Source organism: Vicia villosa, linkage group LG7 (genome assembly GCF_029867415.1).
Source record: "Vicia villosa cultivar HV-30 ecotype Madison, WI linkage group LG7, Vvil1.0, whole genome shotgun sequence".
NCBI lineage: Eukaryota > Viridiplantae > Streptophyta > Magnoliopsida > Fabales > Fabaceae > Vicia > Vicia villosa.
In genome coordinates this window covers 99,893,064-99,908,641 of record NC_081186.1, presented here as the reverse complement: position 1 = coordinate 99,908,641, position 15,578 = coordinate 99,893,064, and the positions used below count along the sequence as shown (strand labels likewise).

Genomic DNA, 15,578 nt, shown 5'->3' with positions numbered 1-15,578 from the left:
AATGGATGAATGAAGAAAAATGTATTAGCTTAATCCATATATATATATATATATATATATATATATATATATATATATATATATATATATATATATATATATATATATATATATATATATTGTCTTGATAATGATAACTTGTAAATTTGTACATTTTGTTTAAAATGATATGATATATTCCAATTCTGTTACATATTTTGTAGTTTATGTGTAAAAAATTATTCATGCAGGTTAATAGATTTATAATGACAAGATACAGGCCAGTGAAAAATAATCAGACAAAAAAATATACACCGATGAAATTGGTACAAATACGGAAAAAGAAATGAGATTAAACCCATCGGTTATCACATAAAACCGACGTAAAACAATAACTTATTACCTCGGATTTAAAATAAAAGTGAAAGGTTTATGACGTGTGCAACAAAATTTAGAAAATAAAAATATGCACTTCTTTTGGATCGAACTCATGACCTTTTAACACTTTAACCTCGGTGTTTAAAACATCGAGGTTTTAAGTGTTAGCTTTTCACGGCGCCCTTCGTTACCTCACCTAGGTAGCCGAGGTTAAACGCATTTTGCGACCGATGTTACAAGCGTTATTTGTAGTAGTGCAACTTGTTTTAGGAGAATGATTTCTATCATTTCTCTAACAAGTATGATACAAATTGGTATTGACCGGCCTCATAGATGATACTTCCATATAAGTACATCTACAATTGCTTAACATTGCGCTAAATTATCCAAAAACGGATTATTTATCATCATTACTATAATAACACTATTATTGTGCCAACTTTCCTTTTATGCACTTTACTGCACTTTAAATTCTTGCTCTTTATTTAATGCAATTTATCTTTGAGCATTACATTTTATATTATTGCTTATTGTTTATGTTTATGTTTATGTTTATATTTATGCTTCTTTTTCCTTTGTCCACTTAGACATTTTCTTTTGCTTTTAAGACATTAATAAAGGAAAAACCCTAAAAAAAACTTGGTTCTCTAATCTTGGACTATGGTTATTATCCATTCTTTTGAATGTGGACTTTTGATCATTGGACTTTGGTTACCTTTTTCCCTAAGAAATGAAATTCATCTGCAACCTTGAAATTCATGTAATACATTTGTGTTCTTAAGTTTCATCTGAAGCTATGATTCATTTGAGACACCTTGGTTCATCTGATACATGTGGCTTATCTTGATATTTTGAACTTATATGATGCTTGAAGATTCATCTGATGTTTGGATTTTATTTGAAACTTTGAATGTTCATCTGATGCTTTCAGTTTATATGAAACTATAGACTTTCATCTGCTTATGGTTTGGTTTGATCTGATGCTTTACTTGTGGCTTAATCCAAAAGAAAGGGAATGCTCATTTTGACTTATTGTCGAATGCTTGCTTCTTATGTGGTTAGATATTTTTATTACTTATCTTTAATTTTATGCTTCAGGATAGTCCCTTCATCCCCTCCCCTTCTTTAATTTTCAAAATCTTCTTCCTTTTTTAAAACCTTCTTATTTTCAACTTTAAATCTTTCATAATAAACCTTGACTCTGTCAAGTGATCATCAAATTTTTTCTTAAATAAATGCTAAAACATCCTAAGCATATCAAAACTCTTTGAAAAACATAAAAGATACAAACATCACCAAACTTCTTTTTTGTACATTTGTGCACTTTTTCCTTTAATACCTTTTCTCAAAAGATTATTAGTCTTGTCTTAGAAGTGTTTGCAAACCTTCTTACTTCCACAAATATGGCAAAGTGATTGACATTTTCTACTTATATGTTGAGATATGCTTGTTGTTGTTATCCAAACTGTAAATTCTCCATATTAAAGATGATGCAAATTCTCACTTTCCCATAATTGTAGAGAGTACGTCGTGTTTTCCACTTAGATAAGATGACATATCTCTTCATTTAAATCAATCAACAAATTTTCGTTATTTCTTTTTAAGCGGAACTACAAATGCTCTAACTTCCCAATTGCACATAAGGGGTATGTAGGCACAAGATGTGACGTCTTGCCGAGCATAATAAAAATAAACATTTCTTTTCTCATCCCATCAATATTTTTGAAAACTTTAACCGCTTAGCCTAAAAACACAAATTTTCAAGAGGTTCCCATGGAGTACCATGGATGTGAGGAGTGTTAACACCTTCCCCTTGCATAACCAACTCATGTACTCTTATTTCTTTGTTTTATTAGTTTTGTTTTAAAACTATTGTGAGTTTTATTCGTTCATTTCTCATTCCTATGAAAATAATAAAGATCGGTGGCAACTCTTACTTATTTGCGAGTTAAGTTAGTCAATAGCTTAATCTCAAATTTCCTGTCGCGACAGCATTAACATATCACCAGAGTTGTTATTACGAACCATAGTGATATGACTTTTTAGTAGTGAACACACAATCTTGAAAGATTTCCTAACTAATTAAAAAATCTTAAATATTTTTCTATCTTGATATCCATATGAGAAAATTGTGTTTGCGAATTTGGGACGGCAGCTTATGAGTTATCTTATGAAAAAATATAATAAATGAATGCTTTTATAAATAAAACAGAATAATATTTTCCCTTGATTGGTATACTAACCGAAGAAATATATGACTAAATATTTAGATATAAAATAAAATTAAAATAATGATATTACTATAAAAGAAATTAAAATATACATAGTAGTTATTGTGATTCGAAGCGTAGTTCTTACTTAGTTTTTTGACAAAATATATATTTTAGTCCCTTAATTATAATTTTGGGTTTAAATTGATCCCTTAATTTTTTTTTCGTGTCACCTTGGTTCATTAACTTTTAAAATGTTGCATTTTAGTTCTTTTTATCTAACTAACAACGAAAAAACTTTGAAATCATTCGCTAAAATATATTGATTTTGTTTAAATATATAATGATAAATTATATCCTAAACCATGAATGAAAAATAATAATCAGAGTGTACCATCTACTTTAACATATTGAGCATGTTAACAATTGAAAGTGCTATAGCAGAAAGTTGAAAAACATTTTTGTTTCTCTTTGTCAATGGTGAATTCACATCACTCTTTTGCTTGAATCCATCTTCACAAGTAGTTGATGCATCAATGATTGAGCTAAGCTTGAAATTACAATCTTCATAACGCTTTGCCTTATAATCTCTAATAGCTTCTCTAAAAGTTGTGATGGCATCAGAATATACTTCAAGACAATCCTCCAAGCATTCTTTAATAAATGGATCACTATTTTTCTTCTTCAAAAGCCTTTTGATGTAATCACTAGTATTTGTCACATTGTGCCTTGATATTTTGATAGCTATGAGGCCTAATTCTTCAAGGTTTTGGGCACATTGACTCCTATGATCTGATTGAAATGATGTTGTGCAAAATTTGTAGCTTATGTTGGGATCATTTTTAGAGCAATTCTTGCATGTTTGTTGGATGAGATTGTTGGCATCAACAAATGGATTGAAAGAACACAAGAAAATTGTGAGGGAGAGGAATAAGAAAGAGGAAGGACTCATTTTTCTTTGTTTTGGTAATTTGTGTATAGGACTTTTCTTATACTAATCAAAGTAACACTTTATAGATCTATGAAATGGGGGTGTAGTGATAGGAAAGATTGTACTTTTTCTCAATTTTTATGGTGTGAGAAGCAATGCAAGTTGCCGTCTAATTAAACAAAAAGGAATTAGAAGCTAAGTTAATTTGGCAATCATTAAAGGTGGAAGAATTATGGCCAAAAGATAGAAAGAATTGAGTAGGGTAATAATTTGGTTACGTGAAGAAATTGGAAAAATAAGCTCTAGCTAGCACAAAAGAGTGGGAGAGAAGAGAAATATGGGAAATGATAGCTACTACTACTACTTCAATAAGCTTTATTAAATTAACTTGCCTTTTAAACTATTAATAACAATGATTAAAGGATAAATCACATTTCATATATATTTTAATAAATATTTATCTACAACAATTTGTTAAATGTATTAATTTTTTTGTTTAATACGATTTTTTTTCGTTTTAAGGGAATACTAATCCCTACCGTCATGCGCAGAAAATATTTTATTTATATATAAAATTTAAAAGAGTTTTTTTTTAGTGATGGTATATACATATTAAATTTTTATATGTTTTTACAATTTTAATCATGTTAACAAAATTTCTAATTAAATCAATGTATTCTCATACGTAAGTACTTTGGTTAGTGGTGAGTCATAGTGACAAAATGATTTGATTGTTCATCAAGTTTAATGAGACAAGAATATTAATTGCAATTAAAACCAAATGGAAAAGATTATTTATTAGGAAAAGACCTTGTCTTTTAACATAACCGATCATGTAGAGTTACAATTATTTCTTTGACTAGATTGCTAAAATATGGCCATTCCTTGCATGTGCCTAACCGTCATGGTCATTTATGCTTGTAGTACTAATTTAGTATTGCTTTCTTTTGAATCATTTTGAGTTGGTTTGTGTTAGGGTGGGTGAGAGTCATGATAAAATCCTAAAAAGATAAAGGAATATGAAATTTAAAATCAATTATTAAACAATATAAACATCATAGTTTTATACAAAGTTTGTTATTATGTCATAACAAATTTGGTTGAAATAGTGGAGGTGATGAATTCAAAGATGAAAACATCATCTCCCTCTCACCCCAAATCTCTTTTTCATTTTGGATGAAACAAAGATTTCATTGGTTTTTTAAGAGTAGCTTTGTAGAGGTTAGATTTCATGGTTCAATAATGTAGAGCAAGGCAACAAAACAACCAAGGCGAAATGCTATTTTGCACCAAGTATTTGTTAAAATTGTTCATCTATACATTTTTTTTAATTGAGTAGGAGAGAAGCACAATTTTATATTGTCCAATAATTTCTACTCAAATAGGAGGTTTACATTGTTCATTTCGAAGGTTTCATTGTTGTCTTGAAGGTTATCAACAATGGAACAAGACTAAGGATGAAGTTGATGAAGAATGCCAAAATATCTCACAATCACTCTAAAGACAAAAGGTGTTAGTCAAGAATTTTAGATGAATGTGAATGCAAAACACGAACACAAGGTTCTCTCAAGTTTCTAAATGAATGGGTCTTGGCTTTGATTGTTATCAAAATATTGATTAATCACAAACAACACATCAAGATTAATCAACTTCCTCTCTCTAATTCACTCAAACACAACAATAAATTGCACAAAAACAAGATATAACAAAAAAAGGAGAATGAATTTGATATTAATTCATAATCAAGATGTTGTTTTAGTGAAGATGGTGATGGATATAGAATCGCTAAGAATATGAGACAAAATCACTCTTTGTCTCTATGGGTTTCTGCATAGGTTTCACTCACCTATTTCTTTCATCAAAAAAAAAATTATTTAAAACAAGGATGAAAAAACAGTCATGAAGCTTTGATTTAAATGAAGTAAAAACTGTGATTCAAAAAAATGTTAGCTGAGTCAAAATAAAGCTTCAGGATTATAGTTAAATCAAATCAATTTTTGTACTTGATTCGGATCACAAGAGGTCGTGATTTGAATCGTTTTTAATTTGTGATTCGAATCAAATGCTCCAGAGCCGAATCCCATTTTTCACACAGCTTCGGATTTGAATCTATATTACACTTGCCTTGATTTGAATCAAATGACTGAAAATCCATATTTTAGAGTTTTAACTTGTAATTCAAGTTGTGCGCATGATGGAACGACAAAGTAGTAATTATCTAGGCTAAAAAATGCATACTCTCATGGATCAAACATTCTTATTAATTGAGTAAGGAGGGTTCTTAATGATACAACAATACACTAGCTGAAGCGATTACAAATGAAGTATAAAACAAATAAGGTACAAGCATACGACAATATAATCAAATTAAAAATATGCAAGTACTAAGTATATATATCAAATTGAAAAAAAAAACATCAAAACACATAAGTGATACCATGACTGCACTTTCAGAATCGAGCAAGAGCTTAAGAGCAGGGAGATTCTCTGTGCTACTGGGGCATCAGGTGGCGTGAAGAAATTCTCTAGGAACTTTCAAAAGAAGAAAGAAGGAGAAACTAATGTTATTATGGTCGAAGGTGGAAAACCATATTATGCGAAAATAGAGCCTACTCACCAACCACAGTCAACGCCCGCTAATCCTCAATATCAAAATCAGAATAGGAGGACCAGGGCTTACTTCGACCTAATTCTTATTATGTATAGTCAACTTTACCTATAGTTGATTCAGAATTTATTGGTGACTCCTGTGTCTATTGAGTCTATGACAACACCATACCTGCCATGGCAACCCAAATGCAACATGCGAGTACCATGAAGGGGCAGTAGGACATTGCTTGGATACTTGCATGGTGTTGAACGCTAAGGTACAGGAGTTGATCAACAAGAATATTATTACTTTCAAAGAGAATAGCCCGAATGTCAAAAGCAATCCTTTGCCAGGACACGGTGACCTGACCATCAATGCTATTGATGAAGACTTAAACCATCTCGTGATACGAGAGGCAAAAGAAGTGAAAACTCCTTTAGCAGCATTCCATGCAAGATTGGTGGAATCAGAATTTTTTAAAGAGAAACACGATTGTGCTGAGTGTACTACCCATCAGGGAGAATATGAGATTTTAAGGAGGAATATCCAAAAATTGATGAATCAGGGTATTTTGCAAATTAGTCGTGCTAAAGGTGACAAAAACACCTTAACTTTTGGGTAAGGAAAGATTAATGAAACATGAATTAAGCATGAGAAGTTACCTCTTAAAGTCAGTGGATCTGACAAGAAAGCTCATTTTCGATGCTGATAATCATTAGGCCATTTTCGTCATTTTCATTTGCAATTTCCTTGTTTGTTAAGTGTTATTTGCTTTTAAACTTGTTGCTTTTTAAACAGTAATATTAATGAAATTAACATGCACGTTTTGAATTAATCATGTCATTTTCACTAGTTTTTATTTCCATTTTATCGCATGAAAAAAAGAGAGAGAAAAAGAAAAATAATATCAATATTTCTACACCTCAGTTTCCTTTATCAATATTTGTTTAAGCAAAGATTGAGTGGATGATGATGTAAAACAAGTGCCCAAAATTGGTAAAAGTATGTTTTTTAATAAAAATTTTGTTGAAGATGTAAGACATTGATTTAATTCCCAAACACTAAGGAGTTAAGGAGGTTTAATCTCTAATCAACTCCTTTAAGTCTAGAAGTTGATGTTTCTTTCTGAACTAAAAACCCCTTAATCTTAACCATGAGCAGGGTAGTTTTTCAATTAATTTGACTATGCATTCAAATTTCAAGAGAAAACATTTCATCCAAGGTTCAACCACATCTTCTCACCCGCACTCATCAAGAATGTCAAAGAAATCGTGAAAAATCAAAAATTTATAATGGTTGTTCCTCAATAATTAATATTATCAAAATTTGAATTTGACAATAATAAATTAAACGTTATCACATGTATTAGAATTTTTATTGTGTATATGTTAATAGTCAGTATCAATGTAAAAAAAAAAAAAAAAAAACTAAGTTTATTATTCTCTTTTTTTTTTTCTTAAATAGAATAAAGTAAATTATTTTAGCCGTTTAATATAAAAAATAAAAAAAAGTGAAACATTATAGGGAAGAAAAATAACAAAATTCACTCCAAAATTTTTTTGAACATTTTTGTTTATGGATAAGCAACAGAGAATTAAACCCCAACAAACCAGATAAAACAAAACCCTTTCACTCCATTGTTGTTGCTGTCTCTCACACATCAATGGCTAAGCTTCGAACAGCCATTGATTCATCATTCTGGGATTTGAACATTTCATCTCCTCAGACCTTTGACGGTTGGGCCAAACATGTTCCTGGTAGCCCAATTCCTCTTGATGCTTCTGTCTCCAGCAGACTCTTTCGCCATCAACAATTGTCGGAACTCAACTTTCGTGTTCCTCTTGTTATTCTTCCTTCATTGGCTCCTTCAACTCGGAAGGAACTTGGGTCCTTTTCACTTCAGTCTCTTCTCCTTGACCTTGCTGGCAATAATTGGTAAGTTTCTCACTGCCCATTTTGTTGTTGGTTTTTGTATTGAATGCATTTGAAAATGGTGGTAATTGGAGTTCCATTCATGGGTATGCCTTTGAATTATCTGTTTTTTTCATACTTCTTTGAAAATTGGATTTTTTTTTTTTTTGGGTTATTGAATGGCTTAAAGAGGGAACATGGTTTTAAATTGTGGTTACGATGATATGATTGCGGTCATTACAGTTGTTGCGATGCACATTGCAGTTGTTGCAGTGTGGATTTTAATTGGGAGGTTATTGATATACACCGTTAAGAAACACTTGATATTAATATTTTTCATTAGATACGAAGTAAACTGACTTTTGGGGTCTAAAATTTTGAGTTTTGATGAAGATACTTGAAGAAACATGGGTGAAATTGTCTGATACGGTTTCTAATGGCAGTTGGACGCATGAATTTAATTCACATTGTAACTGCAGTTGTGGACTGCAATTTAAAACCATGGGAGGGACAACGGAGGTTTCAATTTCTAATGAGATATTTTTGAAGCACTTGAGAAAGTTGTTTGTTTTTGCTTTATTTTAAAACATTGTTTGTTATTGAATGGGAGAAAACATTGTTTGATTTGCTCTTGATGACCTATTTAATATGTTTATAATTGAATGGGTGAAAATGAACCATAAACCAAAAAGAGGATACAAAATTTTGTACATTTTTCTAGCTATAATGTCAATAGCATGCTATAGCACCCTTGTAGCAGAATAGCATAGTGATTGTAGGTTTGGGCGCGGTGCTACTCTCCGCACTTAGAGATTTGGGGAGAAATTCCCTAAGGGTATAAATATCATTATGAATCCGTTGAAGAGGAATGTTATGTTCTTCTTCACAAATAATCCTTCTGTTCTTCTTCCGACTTTTAGTTCAGTGCTATTGTATTCTTCTTCTGTACTTGAGTTTTATTACTCTATACTTCAGGTTCGTTAACTATTAAATACAATGATCCATTTAATTTTGTGTATTAGTCTATTTTTGAGTATTTATGTTTACTTTATTGCATTGGTTTTTAGTCTTTGCAATATTGGTTGTCCTGCTATCTGCTATACCGCTTTAGGATTTTAGGAGGTTGGTACACAATGTAGTCCAAGATTAACAACATAGATTTCTAGCACTTTTGCTCAATTCTATACTGAAGTTATCTTGTTACTGTCATTCGATATGAATTGATTATGTTTATATATAACATCATGATGAATGTCAATTCTTCAATGTTCTCATTCGACTTAATTATGATCGATTTAGGTGGCTTGCAGCGACTGGACAATTCCGTCCAAGGAAACTGATAGTTGATATAAAAAATGAGATTTCTAATGCTGTTGAATTCAATCTCTCCACGGTTAAGAGTGTTGCAAAGCATTTCATTGACAAGTCTCTTTATTCATACGGGTTAAACTCTCAGTTCGCCATTTCTCCTTCAACGTCGGTGCTATTTGCTTTAGAAGGTCATGGTGAGAAAGAACGGCGCCGCAAAAAAGTCACGGTTTTTCACGAGGCACGAACTTAAACTCTTAAAATGTTAAGTATGATTTGTATGTTTTTTTTTATTTATGAATTGTTTTCATTGTTTCTGAAATTGAAAACTATATTGCAACCGAAATTATGTTCCATGCAGTTTTCGGATCACGATCTTACAGTGGAGGCGGCATGGCCTCAATTATTTGTTGACCACAAAGGAAGATATTGGGATGTTCCTGAGTCTGTGTCTGTTGATTTATCGTCCCTTGGGTCTAGTTCTGGATTGCGATACCACTTTGGGATACATAAGAACGGCGGAAATCCCCAGGCGTTTAACGCAACTGATAGCGACCCGCCACTGTCTCTACTGCCAGGGTTATGTGCCAAAGCTTCCGCTACTTATGATAAAATCAAGTACTTATGGAAGAAAACAGATCTCGAGTTTGATAAGGACTACGACAAAGATTTAACTCCTCCATATGATGTGCAACTTACGGAACCTCATGCAGCAATATCTGGAATTATCGGTAACCTCTCTTGATTAATGTTGTTATTTTATCGTCGCATATTTTTCATCGTCGCTAATTATTATGCAACTATATGATTATTTTTGTTATGTTTCATAATATACTTAGGTAGCTCCTGTGCTTCTTGGCTTTGGAACGGGAAGAAATTTTCTAGTATCGGTTCGGGAGATGATCAAGCAGTGACAAAGAGAAAGAAGAGATCTCGATTTAATGCCGATTTGCTTGGTTCAGTTTGCTTTACTTTTCAGCATGGAAGATTCATGAAGGAATACCGGGATTTTACCAGGGTAGATGCTCGTCTCGATATATCTTCAGCTTCAGGACTTGCAAAGAAGATTTTCAGTGGTGTCAAAAGTTCTAGTGATGACATTAATGATGAACCGTCAGCGTCGCCCCGGCTTAACTTAATATTTCAACAGCAGGTACATGTTTTCCTTGATACGAGCAGAACAAGTTTTAAGTAACGGTAAAGAATTTTTACTTTTTTTTAATTGTCGAACTGTAGGTTGCCGGACCGATTGTGTTTCGAGCAGACTCGCGAATTGCACTTGAGTCTTTCACAAGGAAACACGGTGTGTTCGTTGAAGATTTCATTTGCAGCTTGAATTACTCCTTGCCGTCTCTAGAGTCGGGAAAGATTGTTGCTTGGTATTCACCGAAAAGGAAAGAAGGGATGGTTGAATTGCGGTTGTACGAGTTTTAACTGTCGGAAATCTTCGCCATTTTTGTAACTTTCATGCATGACACTTAGAAGGCCACACATGTTTTGTTGTTAAAATTGCATTTGTTTATCCTTTGCATTATTGCATTTTAGTTTGCCAAAAAAGATTAGTTAGTTGCTTCTTGTTGTATCAATTTAAGAGTTGTTCAAATATTCAATGGCAACTATACTATTGTTATTCTTTACTGTCATACAAATTCAAAATGAATCAAAATTTTGAAATGTTAATTTGCAAACAAAAACCATATTTTGGTTATTTTGCAGTACACCAAATTGAATGTCTATGTTATGCACCAATTTCAATCTTCCCTGACTACAGAAAATGTTTCAGCATTACAGAATGTGTATAATTTTAAGACCAATATTGCCAATAAAATGAGTTTACCTTTTGTAGTTTAACATTAAATAGATTATATTATTGGAATTGGACTCAAGGAGGTAATTAGTTCCAGTTAAAAATGAATTGGTTAGGATGACTCAAATTTAAATTCTGTTGGAAATAATACTTTTACTGAACTTGCTATCATAATTTATTTTCTTATTCCAAGGTCCTTATCCTTTTAACAAGTTGTGGGCGACGAGGAATTGAGACACCGTGGGCATAGTAGAATGTGTAAATTGGATCTAATTTATCTCTACAAAACCAATTTATATATATACTAGATTGTAGACCCGTGCTCCGCACGGGAGCACGGGTATATTAGAAACAAAACTACATTTTTTATAATAGTTAATATTTAATTTTTTTATTTATATATAAAATTGTCTTGTAGGTTATTTAAATTATGTTTGCAATTATATTATTAAATTTTTAATGTGAAACAATAATACAAAAAGTGTTTATAATATTATTTTTTAGGTTATTAAGAGATTTATTATGGTTTCATTTATATATTAAAATAAGTAAGTTATTTCTTACAAAATATGACTAATTGAACTATATTGAGTTTAACATTTAACTCATAATTTAAATTAATTTTTTTTACTTATTATTTCAATTTAAATATGAAATATAGAAGAGAGACATTTTTTAGCTTATATTTTAGAAATGATAAATATATATTAAAATTGTATTTATATTTTTAATTATTCTCTATTTTAAATTATTTATATAAAAGTTATTTTTTAATCATGGAAGTAATTTAAAAAATTAAGTAATTGTAATAAAGTTTAGACAATAATTAGTAATAAATTGAAAGAAAGAAAAACTTTATGAGTGTTAAAGCCAAATATATTTAGTGAATGTGATTTTCCTTTAATGAGTTGTTTTAAATATCAATACATAATTGCGAATAAATGGAAATGAAGGAAAATTTATAAGTGTATAATTGAAAATAAAGTAAAATTCATACTAATATTTATTATTTATTAATAAAAAATTTCATGGAAAAAAAAACTATTGCTAATATTTTTTATTTATTAATAAAATATTTGACTGTTATTACATAGATAAAAAGGACGTAAAACAAATCAAATTGAAAAAGAGTGTCAATCATCAAATTGAAAAGAGAGTGAATCATTTTGTTTCTTTTATTTTCAAACATAGCAATTTTGACTCTTTAGTGATGGATGCATTGTCACCTTCAAGATCAATTGTTTCTAAAGATTCCAAACTCATAGTCTTTCGCTATCCAAGTGAGTTGCTAGTTGGAGTCTGGCAAGTATTAACAACAACCACTTCATCTTTACTATTTGAATCACCACCTTCAATAACTTCCTAAATTACATTTTAAAAGGTAATTATTAGCGATAAACACTAATAAAAGTATTCATATATTTTTATTAATTTTAAATACATAATATAAAAGTAATAAACCAAAAAAATACATAATATAGATAAAAAGAATTACCTTTAAGTAGGTATATTTGAGATATGATGAAGAGGAATTGGAAGGTTAATATTTTGCATTATTATCGGGAGGTAAATCGGTGTGCTAATGCGTTAGCTAAGTCGAGACGTACTTTTAATGCTTCTTTAACAGTTTTTGAGGATTGTCCTCCGCAAGTTAGAGAGTCGTATGAGGCTGATCTTAGGAGACATGCTACCCCGAGGCATATTGTTGTGTAATTTTTTTCTTTGTCGGGCTTAGACCCTCACTTTTACCAAAGAAATACCTTATCCCAATTGATCATGAATTTGTGCGATCAGGTGTAATCCATATAACAACAAAACAACAACAAAGCATAAATTTAATCATGTAAAATAAAATACAAAATGTGATATAATGATGATATGTTTACAATACTAACCATTGGTAGTAATTTTGACATCTTGCCACTCAAAATCTCAAATATTAGAGTTATCATAGAAGAAATATATACAAACAACAAAACAACACTAATCACTGATTTTAAACATTTTCGTGTGTGATGAGATGATCAAAGAGAGATAATAAAAGAGGTATTTATAATGAATAATAAAAATATTAATATTAATATGAATTAATATCTATATGATAGTTACAAAATATTAAGTAATATAAATATGAATTATATTATATGAATGTTAACGTAAATATGAGTATTATGTATCCGTTTTTTTTATTGAAATAAATGTATCAGTTTTGTTAACGTAGAATTCTAATACAGAGGTGAATTAATTAAATGGTGATTGTATTTCAATTATGCATTGATATTCAAAACGGTTTATTAAAACAACATTATATTCACTAAATATATGTAGCTTTAATACTCATAATTAATTAATTACAACTATTTAATTTTTTTAATTTAAATAAAATATTATTAATCACTTATAATAATATTTTGAATTTTTTTAACAAATTAATAAAATGTAAATAATATTAATAATAATTGAGGTAATAATATCTAAAAGTGTGTATCTTAAAAATATAACCCAATGTTTAAATCAATGTATTATAAAATTACATATAACTTAAATATATATGTATTCTAAATATTCTAAAAGTTATATAAGTTGACTGAAAATAAATTAATATTAAAACAAATTAAAGTCATTTGCTTCTTTGATTGCCAAAATTCTAAGAAAATTGAATATAGAATTGTATAAAATATTTATTATTATTATAATTATTTTTAATATTGATATATGAATATTATATTATTTCTATTATTACTAATTTATAAAATTAAAAAAATAGTTTATAATATCAATGATAATAGGAGTTATATGTTAAGATTAACATATATTCAAAATAAGTATTTAAAATTTTAGGATTAATTATATTAGTTATAGTTATAATTATTATGTTTATTATTATTATTATCATTATTACTATTTTAATTATTATTATTTTGGTAAATTATTATTTTAATTGATAGAATTTTATAAGAATGACACATAAGCATGAGGCTATTAGAGATACTACCAAGGTGACATGTTGCTAGGGTTGCCATCATATATATATATATATATATATATATATATATATATATATATATATATATATATATATATATATATATATATATATATATATATATATATATATATATATATATATATATATATATATATATATATATATATATATATATATATATATATATATATATATATATATATATATATATATATATATATATATATATATATATATATATTTGATAATAAAGATGAAGTTGTCGTGAAGATTGATCATTGAAAATCAAGTGAAAAATTAAAATAGTTACCAAATTTAAATGTACACATTACAAATTATTCTATATTACTTTGATTGTTCAAAAACATTTCTCAAACTTCATAAAACAAAATACATGAAAATTAGTGAAGCTAAGTTGGAAATTGTTGAATTTTTTGAGAAAACTGCAGTGGTAATCGGTTCTAGGGTTGTGGTAATTGATTACCCGTTTAGAAAAATAAAAAATTTTAAACATTGAATATGTGGCAATCAATTATATTCTTATGGTATTCCATTACCACATGAAGTAGTGCAATTTTTCATCAAACAACAACATTATTTTGAATGGTAAAATTTTATGGAACCTTTTCAAACTTATGCATCCACTCATAGAGATTTCTAAGAATGTATGTAAGACACTATACATCAGAAAACGGATTTATCTCTTTCAATTTTAATTTTCATGCAATTCAAACATTCTTTTAAAGTGTTTATTCATAACTCAAAACTTTCGAAACTTTGCATCTTTCACATATCTTAAAAGTTTCAATAAAAATTTGAACCCTCGAGATACATAAAGTTTGAATTGTAATACAAGAAAGTAAAAGGTCACTCAAGAAGTCGCCTCTAACCCTTAAAACGTCACTCAAGAAAATAACAAGCTGATGAGAGATCTTTAGGCAGAACCAATAACAACACTAAACCATTTAAAGATCTTATACCACAAGAAGACTGCTAACTCACAAGTTACAAGCAGATGCGAACCTTCTCATTCGCCACCTATACACATACATAAGACACCCCACACCCTCGAACACTTAAAAAGGTCAGCCCTATTGAAAATGTAGCATGCAGGAATTGTCAAGAGAACACAACAATTTTAGGAATCTGGCTCCCTTAAAAGAGTGTAAAATCAAATTCACTCTACTATAAGAGGAGATAGAGGGAGGGTCCACTCTACACAATGTTTGCCTCATCTAAGCATGTAACTAAACATATACTTAGCATGTTCAGCCTAACTTGCTGACAGAACCGGCCCAACCCATTTAGAGGCCTAAAGCAAATTTTAAAGTGAGGCCTTTTAAATGTATTTTAAAATTTATTTTTATAATTGCTAAGAGTTAAACTCAAGACCAAAAGAAAACGAGACCTATATTTTACCAACTAAACTACAATAGTATATGTAACTCAAGTGTCATTATATATTTTTATAACAA

At 29.5% G+C, this 15,578-nt stretch overlaps 2 protein-coding genes across 2 annotated transcripts; one reads left to right on the top strand and one right to left on the bottom strand.

Annotated features, from left to right (window-relative positions):
* Positions 1 to 2,882: 2,882 nt before the first annotated feature.
* On the bottom strand, positions 2,883 to 3,819 carry LOC131618020 (putative invertase inhibitor). The gene has a single exon (XM_058889289.1). It carries the CDS (start codon positions 3,517 to 3,519, stop codon positions 2,965 to 2,967), a length of 555 nt encoding a protein of 184 aa, XP_058745272.1. The 5' UTR covers positions 3,520 to 3,819; the 3' UTR covers positions 2,883 to 2,964.
* Positions 3,820 to 7,648: 3,829 nt separating this feature from the next.
* Positions 7,649 to 10,981, top strand: LOC131618019 (protein TRIGALACTOSYLDIACYLGLYCEROL 4, chloroplastic-like). The gene is made up of 5 exons (XM_058889288.1): positions 7,649 to 8,023; positions 9,299 to 9,548; positions 9,669 to 10,038; positions 10,147 to 10,460; positions 10,544 to 10,981. Exons 1-5 carry the CDS (start codon positions 7,752 to 7,754, stop codon positions 10,739 to 10,741), a joined length of 1,404 nt encoding a protein of 467 aa, XP_058745271.1. The 5' UTR covers positions 7,649 to 7,751; the 3' UTR covers positions 10,742 to 10,981.
* The last annotated feature ends 4,597 nt before the right edge of the window (positions 10,982 to 15,578 follow it).